This window comes from Microcaecilia unicolor, chromosome 1 (assembly GCF_901765095.1).
Source record: "Microcaecilia unicolor chromosome 1, aMicUni1.1, whole genome shotgun sequence".
NCBI lineage: Eukaryota > Metazoa > Chordata > Amphibia > Gymnophiona > Siphonopidae > Microcaecilia > Microcaecilia unicolor.
The window spans coordinates 322,315,058-322,336,576 of record NC_044031.1 but is presented as its reverse complement, the minus strand read 5'-3'; the positions used below and the strand labels follow the sequence as shown (position 1 = coordinate 322,336,576).

General features: G+C 46.4%; 1 protein-coding gene across 3 annotated transcripts in view; it reads left to right on the top strand.

Annotated features, from left to right (window-relative positions):
• The window catches only part of CAGE1 (cancer antigen 1), a 358,253-nt gene that overhangs the window by 97,278 nt on the left and 239,456 nt on the right, over positions 1–21,519 (top strand). For all 3 annotated transcript variants that reach the window (XR_003942755.1, XR_003942753.1, XM_030208903.1), the window contains exon 3: positions 20,640–20,733. Coding sequence is in view for 1 of the 3 variants with exons in the window: in XM_030208903.1 (XP_030064763.1) it covers positions 20,640–20,733 (94 nt within the window). In the remaining 2 variants the exon portion in view is untranslated. The remainder of the gene's footprint in view (positions 1–20,639; positions 20,734–21,519) is intronic.

The following is a 21,519-nucleotide window of genomic DNA, read 5'->3' as shown; positions in this document are numbered from 1 at the left end:
TGCCGGAGTCATGAATGTCAAGGCGGACTTTCTCAGTCGCCATACCTTGGATCCCGGAGAGTGGCAGCTATCTGCTCAGGCGTTCTTGGACATCACGAAGCGCTGGGGCCAGCCGAGCCTAGATCTGATGGCGTCATCGGCCAGTTGCCAAGTGCCGCGCTTTTTCAGCAGAGGACGGGACCCTCGATCCCTGGGAGTAGATGCTCTTCTCCAACAGTGGCCGACACAGGAGCTTCTCTATGTGTTCCCGCCCTGGCCCATGTTGGGCAGGGTGCTAGACCGGGTGGCAAAGCATCCGGGCCGGATAATCCTGGTGGGTCCGGACTGGCCCAGACGTCCCTGGTATGCGGACTTGATCAGGCTCTCAGTGGACGATCCTCTGCAGCTGCCAGTGGAGCAGGGCCTGTTGCATCAGGGTCCCGTGGTGATGGAGGATCCCTCCCCCTTTGGTCTTACGGCCTGGCTATTGAGCGGCAGCGTCTGAGAAAGAAGGGCTTCTCAGACAAGGTCATCGCCACTATGCTGAGAGTGAGGAAGCGCTCTACTTCTACTGCTTACGCCAGGGTTTGGCGTACCTTTGCGGCGTGGTGTGAAGCAGGCTCACTTTCTCCCTTCACTGCTCCAATTTCTTCAGTGTTGGCGTTCCTGCAAGAAGGTCTGGAGAAAGGCCTGTCGCTCAATTCCCTTAAAGTCCAGGTAGCGGCTCTGGCTTGCTTCAGGGGCCGCCTGAAGGGTGCTTCCCTGGCTTCGCAGCCAGATGTGGTGCGCTTTCTCAAGGGAGTTAATCACCTGCGCCCTCCTCTGCACTCAGTGGTGCCTGCGTGGAATCTCAACCTGGTGCTAAGAGCATTGCAGAAGCCGCCTTTTGAACCCTTGTCAAGGGCATCTCTGAAAGACCTGACGTTGAAAGCAGTCTTTTTGGTGGCTATCACTTCAGCCAGAAGAGTTTCCGAGCTCCAGGCACTCTCATGTCGAGAGCCCTTTCTGCAGTTCACTGAGGCAGGAGTGTCTATTCGCACAGTGCCTTCCTTCCTGCCCAAGATTGTTTCTCGCTTCCATGTAAATCAGCAGCTCTGTCTCCCTTCCTTTCGTAGGGAGGACTACCCAGAGGAATACTCTGCTCTCAAATATCTGGATGTGAGACGAGTCATCATCAGATACTTGGAAGTGACCAATGATTTCCGGAAGTCGGATCATCTGTTTGTCCTGTTTGCAGGTCCTCGTAAGAGGGGTCTGCAGGCTGCTAAGCCTACAGTGGCAAGATGGGTCAAGGAAGCCATTGCAGCAGCTTATGTGGCCGCGGGGAAGGTGCCGCCTATCCAGCTGAAGGCTCACTCCACTAGAGCTCAGGCGGCCTCGATGGCAGAGGCCGGGTCCGTCTCCTTGGAAGAGATTTGCAAGGCGGCAACTTGGGCATCGGCCCATACCTTCTCCAGGCATTACCGCTTGACTGTGGCTGCTCGGGCGGAGGCCCGGTTTGGAGCTTCAGTGTTGCGGTCAGGGATTTCTATGTCCCGCCCTGGGTGAGTACTGCTTCGGTACATCCCACCAGTCTATGGATTGATCAGCATGATGATATGGAAGGTAAAATTATGTATCATACCTGATAATTTTCTTTCCATTAATCATAGCTGATCAATCCATAGCCCCTTCCAGATATCTGTATTGTTTATATTCTGGTTGCATTTCAGGTTCAAGTTTAGTCTTCAGTTCCTGTTCAGGAGGACTTCGTGTTCAAGTTTTTCAATGGATTCTTCAAGATTTGAGACGAATTTGTGTTACAGTGAGCTGCTGCATTCCTCTCCCCTCCGTTTTACGGGGCTGGATTGAGACTTAAATTCTGCCGGCGCTCCCTCCCGCTTTGTGCGGCAGTAGGGCAGCTTTGTACCCCTCCCGCTTCGGCGGTGTTAGGGTCAGTCAGCTCCTCCCGCGGTTGCAGGATAAGCCAGATCCCCCCACATCGGCGGGTGTGGTGTCCCTCCCCCGCTCCGCGGGGATGAGCTGGACGGATTCCCCTCCCCCACTTGTGTGGGGATGAGCTGGGTTAATTCCCCTCCCCCGTTTCGGCGGTGTTGAGCTGGGCAGAGTGTCCCTTTGTGGGTGTAATTCTCTAAGTGCTGAGTCCTGCGGATGGAGCTTGGATATCGACATACTGAGGAGTTTCCGGCAGCACATGACCACATATAGGGAGGCAAAAGGATTGCTCTCTATCTCCACCTGCTGGTAGATGGACACAACCCACCAGTCTATGGATTGATCAGCTATGATTAATGGAAAGAAAATTATCAGGTATGATACATAATTTTACCTTATTCGCTGCCGTCGTCGTCGAGAGGTTTCATTCGTGAACATGGCGTGCCGCCATTTTGAAACTCCGACCGCGGACTTCAAAAAAGGGTTGGACGGCTTCCTGGAGGAAAAAGCCATTGAATGTTATTGAATGGACGAGGGAATATTCCATAGGGCACTTCTCATGTGCCCTATGGAATGCCCACTCGGTCTGCAACAAACTGCCCTTCACCCACGATCTCTTCATCTCTCGTTCCCTTCAACTGCTCGCCCTAACTGAAACCTGGCTCTCCCCTGATGACTCTGCCTCAGTAGCCGCCCTCAGCCATGGAGGTTATCTCTTCTCCCACACTCCCCGCCCAGCTGGCTGCAGTGGAGGCATCGGGCTTCTACTCTCGCCCTCCTGTAGTTTCCAACCCCTCCTCCTACTGCAATCTCACTGCTTCTCATCCTTTGAAGCACACTCCATCCGGCTAGTCTACCCATTGCTACTCAGAGTGGCAGTCATTTACCGCCCCCCTAATAAATCCCTCTCTTCCTTCCTCACCGACTTTGATGCCTGGCTTTCCGTTTTTCTCGAACCCTCATCTCCGTCCCTCATTCTCGGAGACTTTAACATACACGTTGATGACCAATCCAACCCTCACGCTTCTCAGTTCCTCACTCTAACATCCTCCTTCAACCTCCAGCTATGCTCCACCACCTCTACTCACCGAGACGGCCATTGTCTTGACCTCGTCCTCTCCTCTTCCGACTCTCCCTCCAATTTCCACGCTTCAGCTCTTCCTCTCTCCGATCATCACCTGATCACCTTCACCCTTCTTCACCCCCCCCCCCCCCCTCAGCCCCGTCCAACTTTAACCACTACCTGCAGGAATCTCCAGGCTATTGACCCTCCCACCCTATCCTCTAGTATTTCTAATCTCCTCCCCTCCATCATGTCCTCCGAGTCTGTCGACAAGGCTGTCTCCGCTTACAATGCCACTCTCTCCTCTGCTGTGGACACCCTCGCACCATCCACCTCCCGTCCCACTAAGCGTACTATTCCCCAGATATGGCTGACCCCTTGCATCCGTTACCTTCGCTCCTGCGCCCGATCTGCTGAACGCCTCTGGAGGAAATCCCGCACCCATTCAGATTTCCTTCATTACAAATTCATGCTATCCTCCTTCCACTCCTCCCTATTCCTTGCCAAACAGGATTATTACACCCAATTGACCAATTCTCTCAGCTCCAACCCCCACTGTCTCTTCGCCACCCTTAACTCTCTCCTTAAAGTGCCCTCCGCTCCCAACCCTCCCTCGCTCTCTCCTCAATCACTGGCCAATTACTTCCGCGACAAGGTGCAAAAGGTCAACCTTGAGTTCACTACCAAGCCATCTCCTCCTCTTCACCCTTCAAACTTCACCCTCAACCAGTCAACCCAGGCCTCCTCCTCCTCCTTTCCCGACATCACCGAGGAGGAAACCGCTCGCCTTCTTTCCTCCTTGAAATGCACCACCTGCTCTTCTGATCCCATCCCCACCAACCTACTTAACATCATCTCTCATACTGTCACCCCCGCCATCTGTCATATCCTCAACCTCTCTCTCTCCACTGCAACTGTCCCTGACACCTTCAAGCACGCCGTCGTCACACCTCTCCTCAAAAAACCATCACTTGACCCTACCTGTCCCTCCAACTACCGCCCCGTCTCCCTCCTACCCTTCCTCTCCAACGCCGTTCACAGCCACTGCCTTGATTTTCTCTCCTCTCATGCTATCGTCGATCCACTTCAATCCGGTTTTCGCCCTCTACACTCGACAGAAACAGCACTCCCTAAAGTCTGTAATGACCTGTTCCTTGCCAAATCCAGAGGCCACTACTCCTTCCTCATCCTCCTCGATCTATCCGCCGCTTTTGACACTGTCAATCATGATTTACTTCTTGCCACACTGTCCTCATTTGGGCTCTGTCCTCTCCTGGTTCTCCTCCTATCTCTCCCACCGCACCTTCAGAGTCCACTCTCATGGATCCTCCTCCACCCCCATCCCGCTATCTGTTGGTGTTCCCCAGGGATCTGTCCTTGGACCTCTTCTCTTCTCAATATACACCTCTTCCCTGAGCTCCCTGATCTCATCTCATGGTTTCCAGTATCATCTCTATGCTGATGACACCCAGCCGTATCTCTCCACACCAGACATCACCGCGGAGACCCAGGCAAAGGTATCAGCCTGCTTATCCGACATTGCTGCCTGGATGTCCAACCGCCATCTGAAACTGAACATGTCCAAGACCGAGCTCATCGTCTTTCCACCAAAACCCACTTCTCCTCTTCCTTCACTTTCTGTCTCAGTTGATAACGTCCTCATCCTCCCCGTCTCATCTGCCCGCAACCTCGGAGTCATCTTTTGACTCCTCCCTCTCCTTTTCTGCGCATATCCAGCAGATAGCCAAGACCTGTTGCTTCTTCCTCTTTAACATCAGCAAAATTCACCCTTTCCTCTCTGAACACACCACCCGAACTCTCGTCCACGCTCTCATTACCTCTCGCCTTGACTACTGCAACTTACTCCTCACCGGCCTCCCACTTAGCCACCTATCCCCCCTTCAATCTGTTCAGAACTCTGCTGCACGTCTTATATTCCGCCAGAACCGATATACTCATATCACCCCTCTCCTCAGGTCACTTCACTGGCTTCCAATCAGATACCGCATTCAGTTCAAGCTTCTCCTCCTTACCTACAAATGCACTCAGTCTGCTGCCCCTCACTACCTCTCTACCCTCATCTCCCCTTACGTTCCCGCCCGAAACCGCCATTCACAGGACAAATCCCTCCTCTCATTACCCTTCTCCACCACCGCCAACTCCAGGCTCCGCTCATTCTGCCTCGCCTCACCCTATGCTTGGAACAACCTTCCCGAGCCCCTACGCCTAGCCCCCTCCCTGCCCATCTTGAAGTCTTTGCTTAAAGCCCACCTCTTCAATGCTGCGTTCGGCACCTAACTCTTTCAGGAAATCCAGACTGCCCCAATTTGACTGCCCCTATCAGACTTATTGTTCACGTGTCCTTTAGATTGTAAGCTCTTTGAGCAGGGACTGTCCTTCTATGTTAAATTGTACAGCGCTGCGTAACCCTAGTAGCGCCTTAGAAATGTTAAGTAGTAGTAGTGAGCAGGACAAATTGCTTGTTCTTTTGGCCACTGTCGGTGACAGGGTGCTGGGCTCGATGGACCCTTGGCCTGTCCCAGCATGGCGATGCTTATGTACCTCTGTCTGTACCCCTTGTTGGGGAGAGGGAGAGTTTCTGTGGATGAGGGTGTCTTTATATTAAACTCCATGATGGTTATATCAGGAAAGTGAAAAATATGCCAGCATTGCCCATCAGGTGTGTCCTGAGGAAAAAAAAAAAGGTTAGGACTCACTGGTCTAGACACAGTATATTTTCAAAAGACAGAACATTTGGACAAGAGGTTTTACAACTCTGTCTACACAATAAGCCTGTCCAGGTTGCCCTGAGAAATCCATAAGCTAAATGAAACTATTGACAACTCCAAGTGTGCAGCTGATTACTCTTGCTTAAAAGAAAAGGTTACATACTTGCCTGTAATAGGAATTCTGTATAGACAGACACATAAGGAGTCAATTTTCCATAACTATTGGGACTACTGAACTCAACATAGATTACCCCTCCTTGAACAAAGTAAAGGAATTTACTCAATATTGAGGGTACTTGGGTGCCCAGTGTACCTACAGAGCTGACATCTAAGGAGAAAAGTAAAAATTGAATATACATCCATTTTCTTGAGGAGTTGACTCCTTAGCTCTGTATTAGACTGAGTGGACTCATGAAGTACTGACTTTCCCCCATGTTCCCTCCCCTGTGCAGCATCTTTCCCCCATGTTCCCTCCCCGGTGCAGCATCTTTCCCCCATGTTCCCTCCCCCGTGCAGCATCTTTCCCCCATGTTCCCTCCCCCGTGCATCATCTTTCCCCCATCTTCCCTCACTCCTGTGCAGCATCTTTCGCCCCCTTCCCTTCTCTTTCCTATCCCATCCCACCCACAACTGTCCTCGTGCTTCTGCAGCAGCAGTAATAACGATTTCTACACACTGCCTGCCGCTCAACGATCTCTTTGCAGCCACTAAGCACTAACCTGGAAGCCTCTCCTCTGCCACATCTTGACAGGGCAGAAACCAGAAGTTGTGGCAGAGGAGAGGCATCTGGGTTAGTGCTTAGCGCTGCAAGGAGGTGGATGAACAGCAGGCAGCGTGTGGGAATCACTGCGAGCCTGCGACCAGTGGAGCCAGAAACTACTTTAGGGACACCTCTGCTGGGTGGGCCTAGGCCCACCCATGGCTACGCCCCTGGACTACATGAGAAGTCTCCACCTTCTAAGTTTCTGAGGTGCTGAGAATCCTAGCAACCTATTGTCTCTGTCTGATTTATTTTGCTGTATAATGAGGGCTTCCATTACAGATACACAACCTTGATGTGTCTGCATTTTTTAGGAAATAACTTTTCAGTGCTTGGGTTAATCTCTACAAAATTTCCTGAGTGCAGTATTCAGTGGACATAGTTGTTAATTATCTGGATATTCAGCAGATTCAGGGCTTAATTTATAGACAAAAAGGAAGTGGAGCAGTTTGAGGGGTAGTAAATGAAGGGGTCTAGGGCCAGAAGTGAACATTAGGGGAGTGAGACCAAGACCAGACAGAAGTCAACTTTCTTCCAAATACATACAATGATTAATTTGTAGGTTTGAATAAGCCCATAAGGGGGCATGACACATCCACTGAAAAAGTCTATTACAAGTTTGTGTCACAGGAAAGTGGAAAATGCAGAGTTTTGAGTTCACAGTGGATTTATTTACCACCTAGGTTATAGGTGGTATATACATTTTTTAAATGAATAAGAAGGATGTAGATAACATACTTGCCAAATGAGCAGTCTGCACTTGGAAGCATGTGAGGAGAGATAAAAACAGAGATGGGGAGCAGCTTCTGAATTAATGCACTCCTTGGTTCATAGGCAGCGGGATTGAGTGGGCTATAGGGGCCATGACCCTACCAACATTTTGCTCAACACAGCATCAGTAACTAGAAAACTGAGATTGGGGCTTGAGATTGGTTTGTTTGGCCCCTAGAGAAACTTGGTAGCAGGTCAAAATAGCCCCAACAAAAAAAGCTCCCAAGATAATACTACCTGACATAACAGCCACTGTCAAAACGGCCTGCCCACAATATAACCCTTGACAAGTTAGCCCCCTGACATAATGGTCCGATCAGGCTGCCAAGAATATGGGACTGCATTTTTTTTTCCTAATAATCTTACCTTGCCAAACAGGATAAGGTTGGTAAGACTATGAAAATGATGACAATATTGTTTTGTTTTTGTTTTTTTTAATTAGCATGTTGATGGAAGAATAGTTTCTTTAAATAGCAGGACAGATCACGAATACCAGTTTGTAGCTATAGAAGTTTGTTTATTTATATATGCTTTATGCAATTAAATGCTGGTAGGAGTCTTTATCAGTGAAGATTTCAGTTGTAGTTTATTATAGTTTTTCTGATGTGTTATTTTTTCTTAGGGGGCTGTTTTGTTAAGGGTGCTATTTTGTATAGGGGCTATTTTGTCAAGGGTTGTTTTGTGGGAGGAGCCATTTTGTTGAGGGCTATTTTGTTAGGGTGTGAAATGTCAAGGGTTATTTTGTTACAAGGTTGTTTTGTCAGGGCTGTTATGACTAGGTGCCGAGAAACTTGAATGCTATAGAAGTGGGTAGTGAACCAGTGTAGTGGCTTGAGAAGAGGTATTACCTAGGCATACTGACATGGGTAAAAGGTAAGTTGTATTAATGAATTTTGGATAGACTGCCGCTGGGAGGGAGGCCTGCCTGGTCCTAGACAACAAAGGTAGAAAAAATCATTTTATTTTCATTTTAGTGTTTGGAATATGTCCAATTTGAGAATTTACACCTGCTGTCTTATTTTGCACTGGGTATACTGGAGCTGTAACAGCTTACAGAAATGATTTATAATGAAAAAAAATCATGTTATTTTTTTCTCCTATACTAGTATAATATTTTCAATGATGTCTGTTTATATGCGCCATGGCTGGTGTAAGGGGTGTGGCTATCATAGGGGTGAGGTCATGTGGTGACGCCGCCCATAATGAGTACCGGCACTTTGCGATAAATAATTAGATTTTGGGTTGCTGTTTGGACACTCGGTCTCTGAAAGGTTCGCCATCACTGAACTAGGCCATTGAGTTCCACTGCGCACAAGGGAGTGTACTCTGTGTGGAGAACGCCAGCTGACATCCTGTTCAGCAGCGACATGAGTTTAATGTTTTCCCGGGACAGTAGCAGTAAAGCTGGGGGAATTGATTCTCGTATTTTTTCCATACCCGAAGACCCTGAATCAGATAGGTTCGGGTATCATGATTCCAGTGGGGATCAGGGTGGTCATAAATGAGCTAATGGACAAGGTTGTTTATCTGTAGCGAGGGAACCCTCGCGGGGGAACAGGGCGGATTAGGGCTGACGAGCCTCAGACCATCCTGCTAGATCATCAGTCCATGGCTGTACATACTGCCAAGAGTTTTCCTGTTGTGCCACATATTGAGCGGGTGTGGCTGGTGGATTGGACATTCGCGGTGCAGAAGTGACAACTGTGAGACACCTATTGGAGCCATCAGGTTCAAGATAACCTTTAGGTTTCCTATGCCTGGTGTTCTCGGCAATGCAGCTTGGCTTTGAAACCTCAGTGCAAGTGGGAGCAGGTGGGGCTGATTTCTGAAAATTCATTAATTTGGTCAGGAGGCCAGTCACTTGGGAGTGCAGCTTCTGAAAGGGAGTAAGGGCAGGATCAGAGGCAATGGTGTCAGCAACGCCGGTAGCCTGCGACACAGCTTTTAAAGTCTGTTGAATATTATCAGCTTTCTGGGCAAGTGCAGAACACTTAGCTGTCAGAACATCTGAGGGCTGAGGCAATTGGCTTACTTCCCTAACGATCTCATCGAGTTCATCTTGCATGCGATCGAGGGACTTGCAGGCAAGCTGGCTGGGGGAGGTCAGTTTTGAGTATAGCGGGATGCTCAACCTTAGTAGGGGGAGCGGCAGTATGGGGCACCTGCTTAGGAACTGCATTACCGGGATCCCGCACAGCTGAATCAAGGGCCTGCTGTAGTTGGTCAAGGTCCTGTAATATACCATCAAACTGATTTGAGGTGGCATCAGGTCTACAAGGACCAGAACCATATGAAGGAATAGGGAATTCAATACCTGAAGAGATATCAATAAAGAGTCTGCAGTTAGCAATAGTGGTAAATTGCTGAACAGGGGAGGGTTCGTTATATGTGACAGCCCTACCCAATTTAGACATACTCTGCCGAAGGGACCGAAGGCAATCAGTCTGTGGCAGGTCGAAGACCTCTCAGTCTTCCTCAGGTGTGAAGGGAGGAGTGGAATGAGGGCGGCAGGGAGCATGTTGGCTCTGTACCTTAGGGCGCGCACCCAAACCGAGCCAGAGTGAGGGATCTTGGGTCGGTGGTGGAGCTGGTGGGCATCTGGCAAAGGCAGGGGGGGCAGGGAGAGTGGTGACCTTACATTGATTGCCAACGCCAGAGGAGATTTTAAGCAATCCTGTATTCTGCAGCTCTTGACAAATAGCTCTAGTCTGGGCTATCAGAGCGGGTATTTTCTCTATTTCCTGGCATGAAGGAACAGGCTGATAGCCAAGCCTGTTTGGACAGTATAATTTAGTAGGTGTCCCTGGAGACCAATAGGTCTGGACATATGCATCCAGAAGCGGTTGGGAAGGGGATGTTTGAGTTGTGGCACGTACACATGGGTCAGTGCCAGTCTGAACGGCTACATCAGTTTGGGGTGCAAGGCATCCCCTCTGGGCAGGTATTGGATAGTTAGGTTGGGAGGGCACTTCAGACTGAGGAGGGTTTGGGCACCCATTCTGCCCAAGTACTGTCACCTCCCTATTGAGTTTGACAGAAGGTTGTGAACCGGGTTTGGGAGCAGAAGGTATTGTTCAACTGTGGGAGGTGGGAAATCTGGCCCAACCGCCCAACAGGTCCGAACCAACGGTAAATAGTGGCTCTTAAGACTGTTTCGTAGTAAGGAAAATAGATAACAGAGGAAAACATACAGGTTGGAGCAAATGAGGCGGGGAAGGGCTGAAGGAGGTAGATTATAGGAACCGGAGAGAGATAGCATGACCGTCTTCAGTGCCGGAAGTGTAAGGTTGCCTAAACATGGTGATAGCCGATCAGAAGAGAGGTAGGAAAAAGAAAAGTGACAGGTGGTAGGGTCCGCTAAAGCAAAATAAAGGGCACGATGAGTAACTTACTCTGGGAGTGTCAAGCATCGTGACGAACAGAATAACCAGAAGTACTTATAAAAGTACCACTAGGGAGCAGGCATAGTCTCACAGACAAGCATGTACACGGCACGGAAGGATGTTCAGCCAAAGATGACAGTGTATAGGTTACAGCGTATTTAGAAAGTAAGAAAAGCGGAAGAAGTTTTGACAGCATGAAGCCTCAAAGGCAGGAAAGAGTAGAGAGAAGAGATGGTAATAAAGCGGAAATCTTAATAAATTTGAACCAAAGGGGAGGTAGGGAGTAATTGCAGGTACAGTTCTGGGAGAGAGAGCAAAGAGAAAGAGAGAAACAGGTACAGCAACCTGTGTACTATCAAGAGACAGAAGAAGGCAGAGGAAAAGGGGTGTAAAAGAAGAAAAGAGTTGATCAGAAAAAGCCTGTAAAGCTAAATTTTGGTCAACAAAGATTTAATAATGCAATAATCCCCTCTTTGACCAAAAGGAAGAAAGTAAAGAAACCTAGCGTGTTCAAACAACTGAAGGGCGTCACCAATGAATTATTGGGGTGCTAACTGTCCCCTAGGTTCTGCCTGGTAGTGCAGAGAGAACTCAGAGAAGGCTTTTACCAAACCCATCTAACTCCTATCATTCCAACTTCTGTATTCTGTTCAGTACTCAGCAGCAATGGACCAGCCATGTCACTGAGTAGTGCAGAAAACTCTAAAGCTGCTTGCTATGATCTTTTAACTCTGGCAGAGACGTGCAGTTCTCTCGCCAGACCAAAAGACAGTCAAGAGATATGTTCTAGTTACCCTTTTGTCATGTCTAAACCAAATCTCATGCATTGTTGGAGAATCCCTATAAATAGAAATAAAGAGAGTGAGAAACAGGTTCTTTTAAAAGGTTTATTTATTACATTTGTACCCCGCACTTTCCTACTCAAAGCAGGTGCAATGCGGCTTACATAGTAATAGGGATTACAGAGCATTCATAGTGAAAATTGATAGAGAAAATATAAGTTAAGTATATCAGACTAGTAAAAGATATAGGAAGGTAGAGATGCGCAAGTGTTGGGTAAAAGGGTGCATAGGATTAGTTTGGGTCATTTGGGTAGGCTTGCTTGAACAGATGGGTTTTTAGTGATTTCTGGAAGGGTAGATAGTTCCTGATTGATCGGATAGGTCTGGGGAGGGCATTCCAGAGTTGGCTGCCTAAGAAGGAGAAGTTGGATCCATAATAGGTTTTGTACCTGAGTCCCTTGCAATTTGGGTAATGTAGATTGAGGTAAGTTTGCGAGGTTTCAGACATGTTTCTGGTGGTAAGGTCAATCAGATTAAGCATATAGTCCGGAGATTCACCATGGATAATCTTGTGGATTAATGTATGGATCTTGAAGATGATTCGTTCTCGGATAGGGAGCCAGTGAAGTTTTTGTCGAACGGGTGTTGCACATTCAAATCGTGGTTTGCCAAAAATGAGTCTTGCTGCTGTATTTTGGGCATTCTGAAGATTTTTCAGGATATGGGTCTTGCAGCCTAAGAACTACTACTACTATTTAACATTTCTAAAGCGCTACCAGGGTTACGCAGCGCTGTACAATCTAACAAAGAAGGACAGTCCCTGCTCAAAGGAGCTTACAATCTAAAGGACAAAAAAGTGCAGTCAATCAAATTGGGGGCAGTTTAGATTTCCTGGATAGAGGTACAATGGTTAGGTGCCGAAAGCGACATTGAAGAGGTGGGCTTTGAGCAAGGATTTGAAGATGGGCAGGGGAGGGGGCTTGGCGTATGGGCTCAGGGAGTTTATTCCAAGCATAGGGTGAGGCGAGGCAGAAAGGACGGAGCCTGGAGTTGGCGGTGGTGGAGAAGGGTACTGAGAGGAGGGATTTGTCCTGTGAGCGGAGGTTACGGGTAGGAGTGTAAGGGGAGGGGAGATGAGGGTAGAGAGGTAATGAGGGGCTGCAGATTGAGTGCATTTGTAGGTTAGTAGGAGAAGCTTGAACTGTATGCGGTACCAGATCGGAAACCAGTGAAGTGACTTGAGGAGAGGGGTGATATGAGCATATCGGTCTAGGCGGAAGATAAGACGGGCAGCAGAGTTCTGAACGGATTGAAGGGGGGATAGATGGTTAAGTGGGATGCAGTAGTCAAGGCGAGAGGTGATGAGGGAGTGGATGAGAGTTCGGGTGGTGTGCTCGGAGAGGAAGGGGCGAATTTTGCTGATGTTATAGAGAAAGAAGCGACAGGTCTTGGCTGTCTGCTGGATATGGGCAGAGAAGGAGAGGGAGGAGTCGAAGATGACTCCGAGGTTGTGGGCAGATGAGATGGGGAGGATGAGGGTGTTGTCGACTGAAATAGAGAGCGGAGGGAGAGGAGAAGTGGGTTTGGGTGGAAAGACAATGAGCTTGGTCTTGGCCATGTTCAGTTTCAGGTGGCGGTTGGACATCCAGGCAGCAATGTCGTATAAGCAGGCTGATACTTTGGCCTGGGTTTCCGCAGTGATTTCTGGTGTGGAGAGGTAAAGCTGGGTGTCATCAGCATAAAGATGGTATTGGAAACCATGAGATGAGATCAGCAAGCCCAGGGAAGAGGTGTAGATTGAAAAAAGAAGGGGTCCAAGGACAGATCCCTGAGGAACTCCAACAGAGAGTGGGATGGGGGTGGAGGAAGATCCATGAGAATGTGCTCTGAAGGTACAGTGGGAGAGATAAGAGGAGAACCAGGAGAGGATAGAGCCCTGGAACCCAAATGAGGATAGTGCAGCAAGAAGTAAATTATGATTGACAGTGTCAAAAGCGGTGGATAGGTCGAGGAGGATGAGGATGAAGTAGTGACCTTTGGATTTGGCAAAGAACAGGTCATTACAGACTTTAGTGAGTGCTGTTTCTGTCGAGTGTAGAGGGCGAAAACCGGATTGAAGCGGATCGAGGATGGCATGAGAGGAGAGAAAAGGCAGCGGCTGTTAACGGCGCGTTCAAGTATCTTGGAGAGGAAGGGTAGGAGGGAGATGGGGGCGGTAGTTGGAAGGACAGGTAGGGTCTAGTGATGGTTTTTTGAGAAGTGGTGTGACTATAGCATGCTTGAAGGTGTCAGGGACAGTTGCAGTGGAGAGAGAGGGGTTGAGGATATGACAGATGGGGGGGGGGGGGGGTGACAGTAGGAGAGATGGTGTTTAGTAAGTTGGTGGGGATGGGATCAGAGGAACAGGTGATGCATTTCGAGGAGGAAAGAAGGTGGGTGGTTTCCTCCTCGGTGATATCAGGAAAAGAGGAGGAGGAGGCCTTGGTTGGTTGGTTGAGGGAGTGTGGGTTAAAGGGTGAAGAGGAGAAGGTGGCTTGGTAGTGAATTTGAGGTTGATCTTCTGCACCTTGTCACGGAAGTAGTCAGCTAGTGATTGAGGAGAGAGTGAGGGGGGGTGGGAGCAGAGGGCACTTTGAGGAGGGAGTTAAGGGTGGCGAAGAGACGACGAGGGTTGGAGCCGAGAGAATTAGTCAATTGGGTGTAATAGTCCTGTTTGGCAAGGAATAGGGAGGACTGGAATGAGGATAGCATGAATTTGTAATGAATGAAGTTGATATGGGTGCGAGATTTTCTCCAGAGGTGTTCGGCAGATTTGGCGCAGGAGCGAAGGTATCGGATGCAAGGGGTCAGCCAGGGCTGGGGGTTAGTACGCCTTGTGGGACGGGAGATGGATGGTGCAAGTGTGTCCAGAGCAGTGGAGAGAGTGGCATTGTAAGCAGAGACAGCCTTGTCGACAGACTCGGAGGACATGATGGAAGGGAGGCGATTAGAGATACAAGAGGATAAGATGGGCGGGTCGACAGCCTGGAGATTCCTGAAAGTAGTGGTTAGTGTTGTGTTGGGCTGAGGGAGAGGGTGATGAAGTGTGAAGGTGATCAGGTGATGATCTGAGAGAGGAAGAGCAGAGGCGCAGAAATTGGAGGGTGAGCAGGTAGAGGAGAGGACGAGGTCAAGACAATGGCCAGTTTGGTGAGTAGGGGTGGTGGAGCTCAGCTGGAGGTTGAAGGAGGATGTCAGAGTGAGGAACTGAGAAGCGTAGGAGTCGGATGGGTCATCAGCGTGTATGTTAGTCTCCAAGAAAGAGGGACGGAGATGAGGGTTCAAGAAAAACAGAGAGCCAGGCATCGAAGTCAGTAAGGAAGGAAGGGAGGGACTTATTGGGGGGCGGTAAATGACTGCAACTCTGAGTGGCAGCGGGTAGAATAGACGGATGGAGTGAACTTCAAAGGATGAGAAGCAGTGAGACTATTACAGTAGTCAGCATGGGTAAGAACCATGGATTGCACCAGGTTCCGGAATGTTTTCAGGGGAAGGTATGGTTTTATGCGTTTCAGTATCCACATTATATTGAACATTTTTTTTGTAGTGGATTTTGCATGGTTACATATGAAGCATGGATTATAAGAATATGGATATATATTCTTAGGGAAGATCTTTTCCGACAGAGTGACACACAGGTCAAACTCTTGTCTCCAAATCTCCCGTATATGTCAGCTATCAGTCTTATTTATATTCTTTTGATTAACATAGGACTCTATGAGCCCCCCTAAAAATTTTGCACAGATGTCAGTTATTACAACACCAACTGCAAATTTTGATATTTTTACTCTGGAAAAAAAATCCCCCACCTTTTTCCGGCAGATGGTCCACTGTCTTTGACCACAAATGTTTTTACCCACTTCTGTTTTCCCATGCAGCACCTGGTGCAAGGTTCTTCTGAGCTATTTCTATTTCACAATTCCCAACTGACAGTGCCAGTTAGAAACTTCTTTTAGAAGCTGGCTCTTGATTTCAATTAGATTCTTACTTGACCTATCTTTCCCAGCAGCCCTTTAGGCTGGGCCAAGCTCTTCCAGCAGGTCCCAGACTGCGTAGTAGGCCTTAGATTGTACAATATTTACACACAGCACAGACAACCCCACAATTATCAACACCCCAGATTACACCCTCCCTATTTCAGACAGCCTGAAAATCCTTGGCGTCACATTGGACCGCAACCTAACACTAGAGAGCCAAGTGACATCCACAACAAAGAAAATGTTTCATTCAATGTGGAAACTGAAACGCGTGAAGCAATTCTTCCCGAGGGAAACGTTTCGCAATCTGATACAATCAATGGTACTAAGCCATGTAGACTACTGCAGTGGAATTTATGTGGGATGCAAAGAACAAACATTAAAGAAACTTCAGACCACTCAAAACATGGCAGCTAGGCTTATCTTCGGAAAAATGCGATTTGAAAGCACAAAACCCCTCTGCGAAAAACTACACTGGCTCCCAATCGAAGAACGCTTTGCTTTCAAAATCTGCACTCTGGTCCACAAAAATATCTACAGCAAAGCCCCGGGATACATGACAGACTTGATCGACCTACCAACCAGAAACACATCCAAATCAACACGAACGTACCTAAATCTGCACTACCCAAGCTGCAAAAGACTCAAATACAAATCAACTTACGCATCCAATTTCTCCTACATAGGCACACAACTGTGGAACGCTTTACCAAAAGCCTTGAAAACCACGTACGACCACCTAAATGTCCGGAAAAAACTAAAAACTAACCTGTTTAAAAAGGCATACCCTACCAATCCACCATAAATGCCTGATCTCTGCAACACAACAAAACTAAAGTACGTAATGGACATAACACAACTCTTCCGTTGTATGATTCCCTAATGTGGCTGTACCACATGTACTTTATCTTACCACAACATCACTTTGTATTTGTTTACACCGGAGTCTGCAAATGCCTCTCCAGTACTATGTAAGCCACATTGAGCCTACAAATAGGTGGGAAAATGTGGGATACAAATGTAACAAATAAATAAAAATCAGAGGGTTGATGGCATCTTAGGCTGAAGTCCACTCAGACTCTAATGAAGACTTGTAAGGCTGCAACATGGTCATTGTGGTATTCATTCTTAAAACGCTACAGGTTAGATACCCTCACCAGAGAGGATATTGCATTTGGAGCAGGAGTGGTCAGGTCCTGCCTGGTTTAGTCAGGAACTGTATTATATCCCATTCATTCTGCACTGATCTGGTGGGCAATACGGATGGAAAAATGTCTTACCTGTTAATTTTCTTTCCTACAGTCCTACCAAACCAGCCCAGAGTTCTGCCCTGACGTATATTTCTGTTTTGGGCTAGTTCTGGTTGGTTGCTGATTACAGGTTTCAGCTCCTTACAGGCAGTTTGTCTGCATATACATTGTTACAGAAAATTCTGAGGGTGGTCGGAGATGCTGGATGCTTTATATAGGGCAGAATTTCACAAGCCTTGGTCTTCAAATGCTGGAAGAGGAACGTAACCCATTTGTTCAGAACTGGTCTGATAGGACTCAAAGAAAGAAAAATAGGTAAGAGAGTTTTCCCATGCTGACCCTTGTGGCTTACAACATACAATGAGACTTATTTGCCTTTAGGACTGATAGAACAGAAATCTTTTCTTCATTATATAAGCAATTTAATTTAAATCTTCCTTATCTAGGATGCCCCTCACATATTTCACCTTCTCTTGTAGTTCAGATATTTTACTACTTAGAAAATGCTAGCAGCCATCTTCACACTGAGCAGATTCTCTCTCCTGACTTTCCTTAAAGGGACCTGTAGCCTTCAGTCCTAAGACCTTCAATGTCGCCTTCAGCACCTAACCACCATACCTCTATTCAGGAAATCTAGACTGCCCCAACTTGACATGTTGTCCTTTAGATTGTAAGCTCCATTGAGCAGGGGCTGTCCTTCTTTGTTAAACTGTACAGCGCTGCGTAACCCTAGTAGCGCTCTAGAAATGTTAAGTAGTAGTAGTAACATCCAGGGTCGAGATATTCATCTAGAGCAGGAGTGTCCAACTTTGGCCCTTGCTAGGTCGGGTTTTCAGGATTTCCCCAATAAATATGCATGAGATCTATTTGCATACAATGGAGGCATTGCAAGCAAATAGATCTCATGCATATTCATTATGGAAAACCTAAAACTCCAACTGGATTGCAGCCCTTGAGGATCGAGGTTGGACAACCCTGATCTAGAAGAAGGTCTGACTGGTAACTGATGATGAAAATCCATATAGGACTGAAATACTGATAAAAGAAATTTATTTTCTCATTTTGGTGTGCTGAACTTTTCTTTTTAGATATTTATAATTTAATGGATGTATACCTACTAGGGGTTTAAATCATTGGTAGCTTCAGGGCTCTGACAAGCATTGCACAGGCCTCATCTGCACAGCTGTCACTGACTTGGAAACCACCTACTCACCAACAACCCAGGGTCAAACAGTTCCATGAAAGGTACTTATATAAATCCTTTGCCAAGAATACTGGGATTGTACAACAAACTGAAAGAGCTAAAAAAATAAGAAGTGTATTACTAGGTATGACTAGTGAATGCAAAAATGTGTTGCTTACAACAAGCAGAGGGAAAATAGATTTAAAAAATTAACACTAACTAGTACATTTAACAATAATTTGCGTACAGACCTAGTGGTTTCCTAGCATGTTAGTCCACTTTTAAGGTAATAAATAGAAATAAAACAAGAAAAGAAAATGACACCTTTTTTATTGGACTAACTTGATACATTTTCTGACCAAATAGAAAGGCTACAACCTCAAAATAATCTCTAAGAATATTGCCTCCTCCCTCAAAACACCCAGGGAAAATCTGCTACAGTACAAAGAAAAAAAAGCCACAGACAGAATTCCCCTTGTAGTGACATACAACCCAGAGCTGGAGAAACTGAGGAAAATCATAAGAGACCTACAGCCACTACTCCAGGATGATGACTTACTGAAAGAGATATTCCCATCCCCACCAGTGCTGGCCTTCCGACAGCCACCAAATTTAAAACACAAGCTGATCAGAAGTAAACTTCCAACACAGACGGAAAAAGAAAAAGGCACGTTTCCCTGTAACACAGCCAGCTGCAAACTATGCCAAAACATTTCACAAGACCCCACAGTCATTCACAAAGGAAAATATTCAACATAAAGGACTATTTTACATGCTCATTTTCCAATGTGGTATATATCATTCAGTGTAAAAAATGTAACGAAGGATGCTATATTGGAGAAACAGGCCAGATGCTTAAGACAAGATTCAATCTGCACAGACATCACATGAAAATAGCCGGTGCCAGTCAAGCCCCCACCCCTGTGAGCCAACACTTCACAAGACCAGAACACTGCACCAGTGATTTCACAGTAAGAATATTGAAAGTTAATTTTAAAACAATACAGGAACGTAAGACCTTTGAAATAAGAATGATTGAATATTTTGACACCCAACAAACAGGACTTAATAAGGATCTGGGTTTTCTAACCCATTATAAACCATAAAGCTGTATTTCTCTGTTCATTACCCTCCTCTCACCTACCAACACTCATCCTGTTAGAATATCAATGAAATGCTTTGATGTCCCCATGCATACCCCCACCCTCCCATTCTGTCAGACTGTCAAAGTAATGCTTTGATGTTTCTCTTATATATACTATCTGCTACCACATTTGCTTATTTCCGATCTGACGAAGAAGGGCAACCTTCGAAAGCTAATCAAGAAATGTATTAAGTTATGTCCAATAAAAAAGGTATCATCTTATTTTCTTTTCCATGTTTTATTTTGTTTGATTTCTATTGATGACCAGGAGAAGAATGTATCGCCTTTGAAAGCTACTAAAAAAAATGTAAAGTTACTTCAATAAAAACTATGGTTTTTCCCAGCAGGACTTAAATTATCCGCCTTGATTTACAGGCAGAATTCTTTGGCTTCACTGAATCCATGTTGGCTTTGTCTCATTAATCAATGCTTTAGAATATGCTCTGTAATTTTGTTCTTTATAATAGTCTCTACCATTTTGTCCAGCACCAATATCAGGCTTACCAGTCTATAATTTCCCGGATCTCCTCTGGAACCTTTTTTAAAAATCAACGTTACATTGGCCACCCTCCGATTTTCCGGTACCACACTCTATTTTAAGGATAAATTACATATTACTATCAATAGTTCCGCAAGTTCATTTTTCAATTCTATCAATACTCTGGGATAGATACTATCCGGTCCAGAAAATTTGCTACTCTTTAATTCTTTATAGAAGAAATTTACAGGGTTGTAACATGGACTTCTGTCCACATGTTCACTTCGCATTACTGTCTACAACAAGACTCCCAACGCAACAGTAGATTTAGCCAGACAATCCTCCAGAACTTAGATGGGGATTAGGATCCAACTTTATCCTTCCTAGGCCCATTTCTTTCAGTTTCAGGCTGCCTTCCAAAAAAAAAAAAAGTGAAAACAAGGCTTGTTGCCACCAAAAACAGTTTGAGTGTCAGCTGGTTGTAGCATTACTTTAACTAAGGAGTGCCATCAGTGAGGATTCTACTATCCTGCATGTCCTACTTGTAGCAGGTGCTCTCAAAGAACAGCAGAATAATAATTCTCACAATCCCTCCCACCTTCCCAATGTGCAGTATTCTACTCTTAGGCCCCACCAACCTTTTGTTCCACATAGCATTAGGAATTGAGGAGCTTGGGACTGGGAGGCAAGGACAGAGGTTAGTTTGTTTGTCCCTCTCTCTCCCAAGCCACAAAGGTGTTCTCGTCGCCCATGATTCTAATAAAGCTGCAATGCACTAACCTGGCTCCTCCCAAGAGTGAATGGTGGGAACAGGCAAGGATGCTGAAACGCTGTATATTAGTGCTGGAGAAAAGTTCTCGTGTTTGTACCATTAGATGTTACCCATTTGTAAGGATTACTATCCTGCTCTCCTCAGAGAACACGTGCTATAGTTATATAACTATGTTTTATTGTATTATTATTTTTGTCAACAGCCTTGATGTGTTGGTAGAAGGCTGGTTATTAAGTTTAATAAATCAAATTAAATTAGATCTTTGAGAGTCAAAAAGAGAAATCTATTACCGTTTTTCCCTAAATGGAAATAAAGTCTGAGTCCTGTTTTCACTGAATAACGATGGCTGTTTTCAAGGGATCAATGAGAACTGCTTTTATGACTGTGCTTACAGGAAGACACAGGAGACCTGCTGAAAGATGACATCACTTCCCAAGAAAACCAGCATTTTACAGAGGAAAACTTTGTGGAGGAGATTGCGACACATGGTATGCATCTGTGTGGAAATGTCTGGAAAATACCATCAGTAGCTATCTTATATATGATTATAGTTATTTATATTATATAATGTCATATATATCATTATAGCTATTCAAAACATGAGCGCAGGCACTTCCTGTTTTTCATGAGAAACAGGAAGTACTTGTTCTCGCATTTTTTAATTTCCTGTGGTGCCAGCAGAGCCAGTTGAAGATTCCCAGGGAGGAGCAAAAGCTGAAGCTTCCACTGCTGTGCTCTAGCTTTTTACATTGTGGCATGGGAGGGGAGGGAATGGGATGGGAAAGGGGTAGCCAGATGCTGATGTTGGGAGGAACCGATGTTGGAACTGGGAGAAAGGGGTGGCTGATTCTGTGTGCTGGTAAGAGAGACTTATGCTAATGCAGGGGGCTTTGAGAAGAGGGAGCTTATGCTGATGCTATTAATGGGGGCTGGGAGAAGAGGGGAACACACGGAGGAGAAAAAAAGGATAGGCAGGGTAATGAATACCGGAGAAAAAGTAGCTGGGTAAATGTTGGGGACGGAGAAAAGCTGGTATTTGGGAGCAGCATGGGCAATAAATGCTGGGAAAGGAAGAGAAAGAGGCAAGAGGACAGATATTGGGGACATGGTGATGTGGGAGAGGAGAGACAGGCAGAGAGTCTGGGATTGGGTAGGAGGCCATTAGAGGACAGACTCCAAGACTGACTGACTACTGGAAGGGTTAATAGAGACTTGGCTTGGGTGAGATTGTGAGTGAGGGCTCAGGGATTTGGTAGGATTGGAAGAATGGTGAC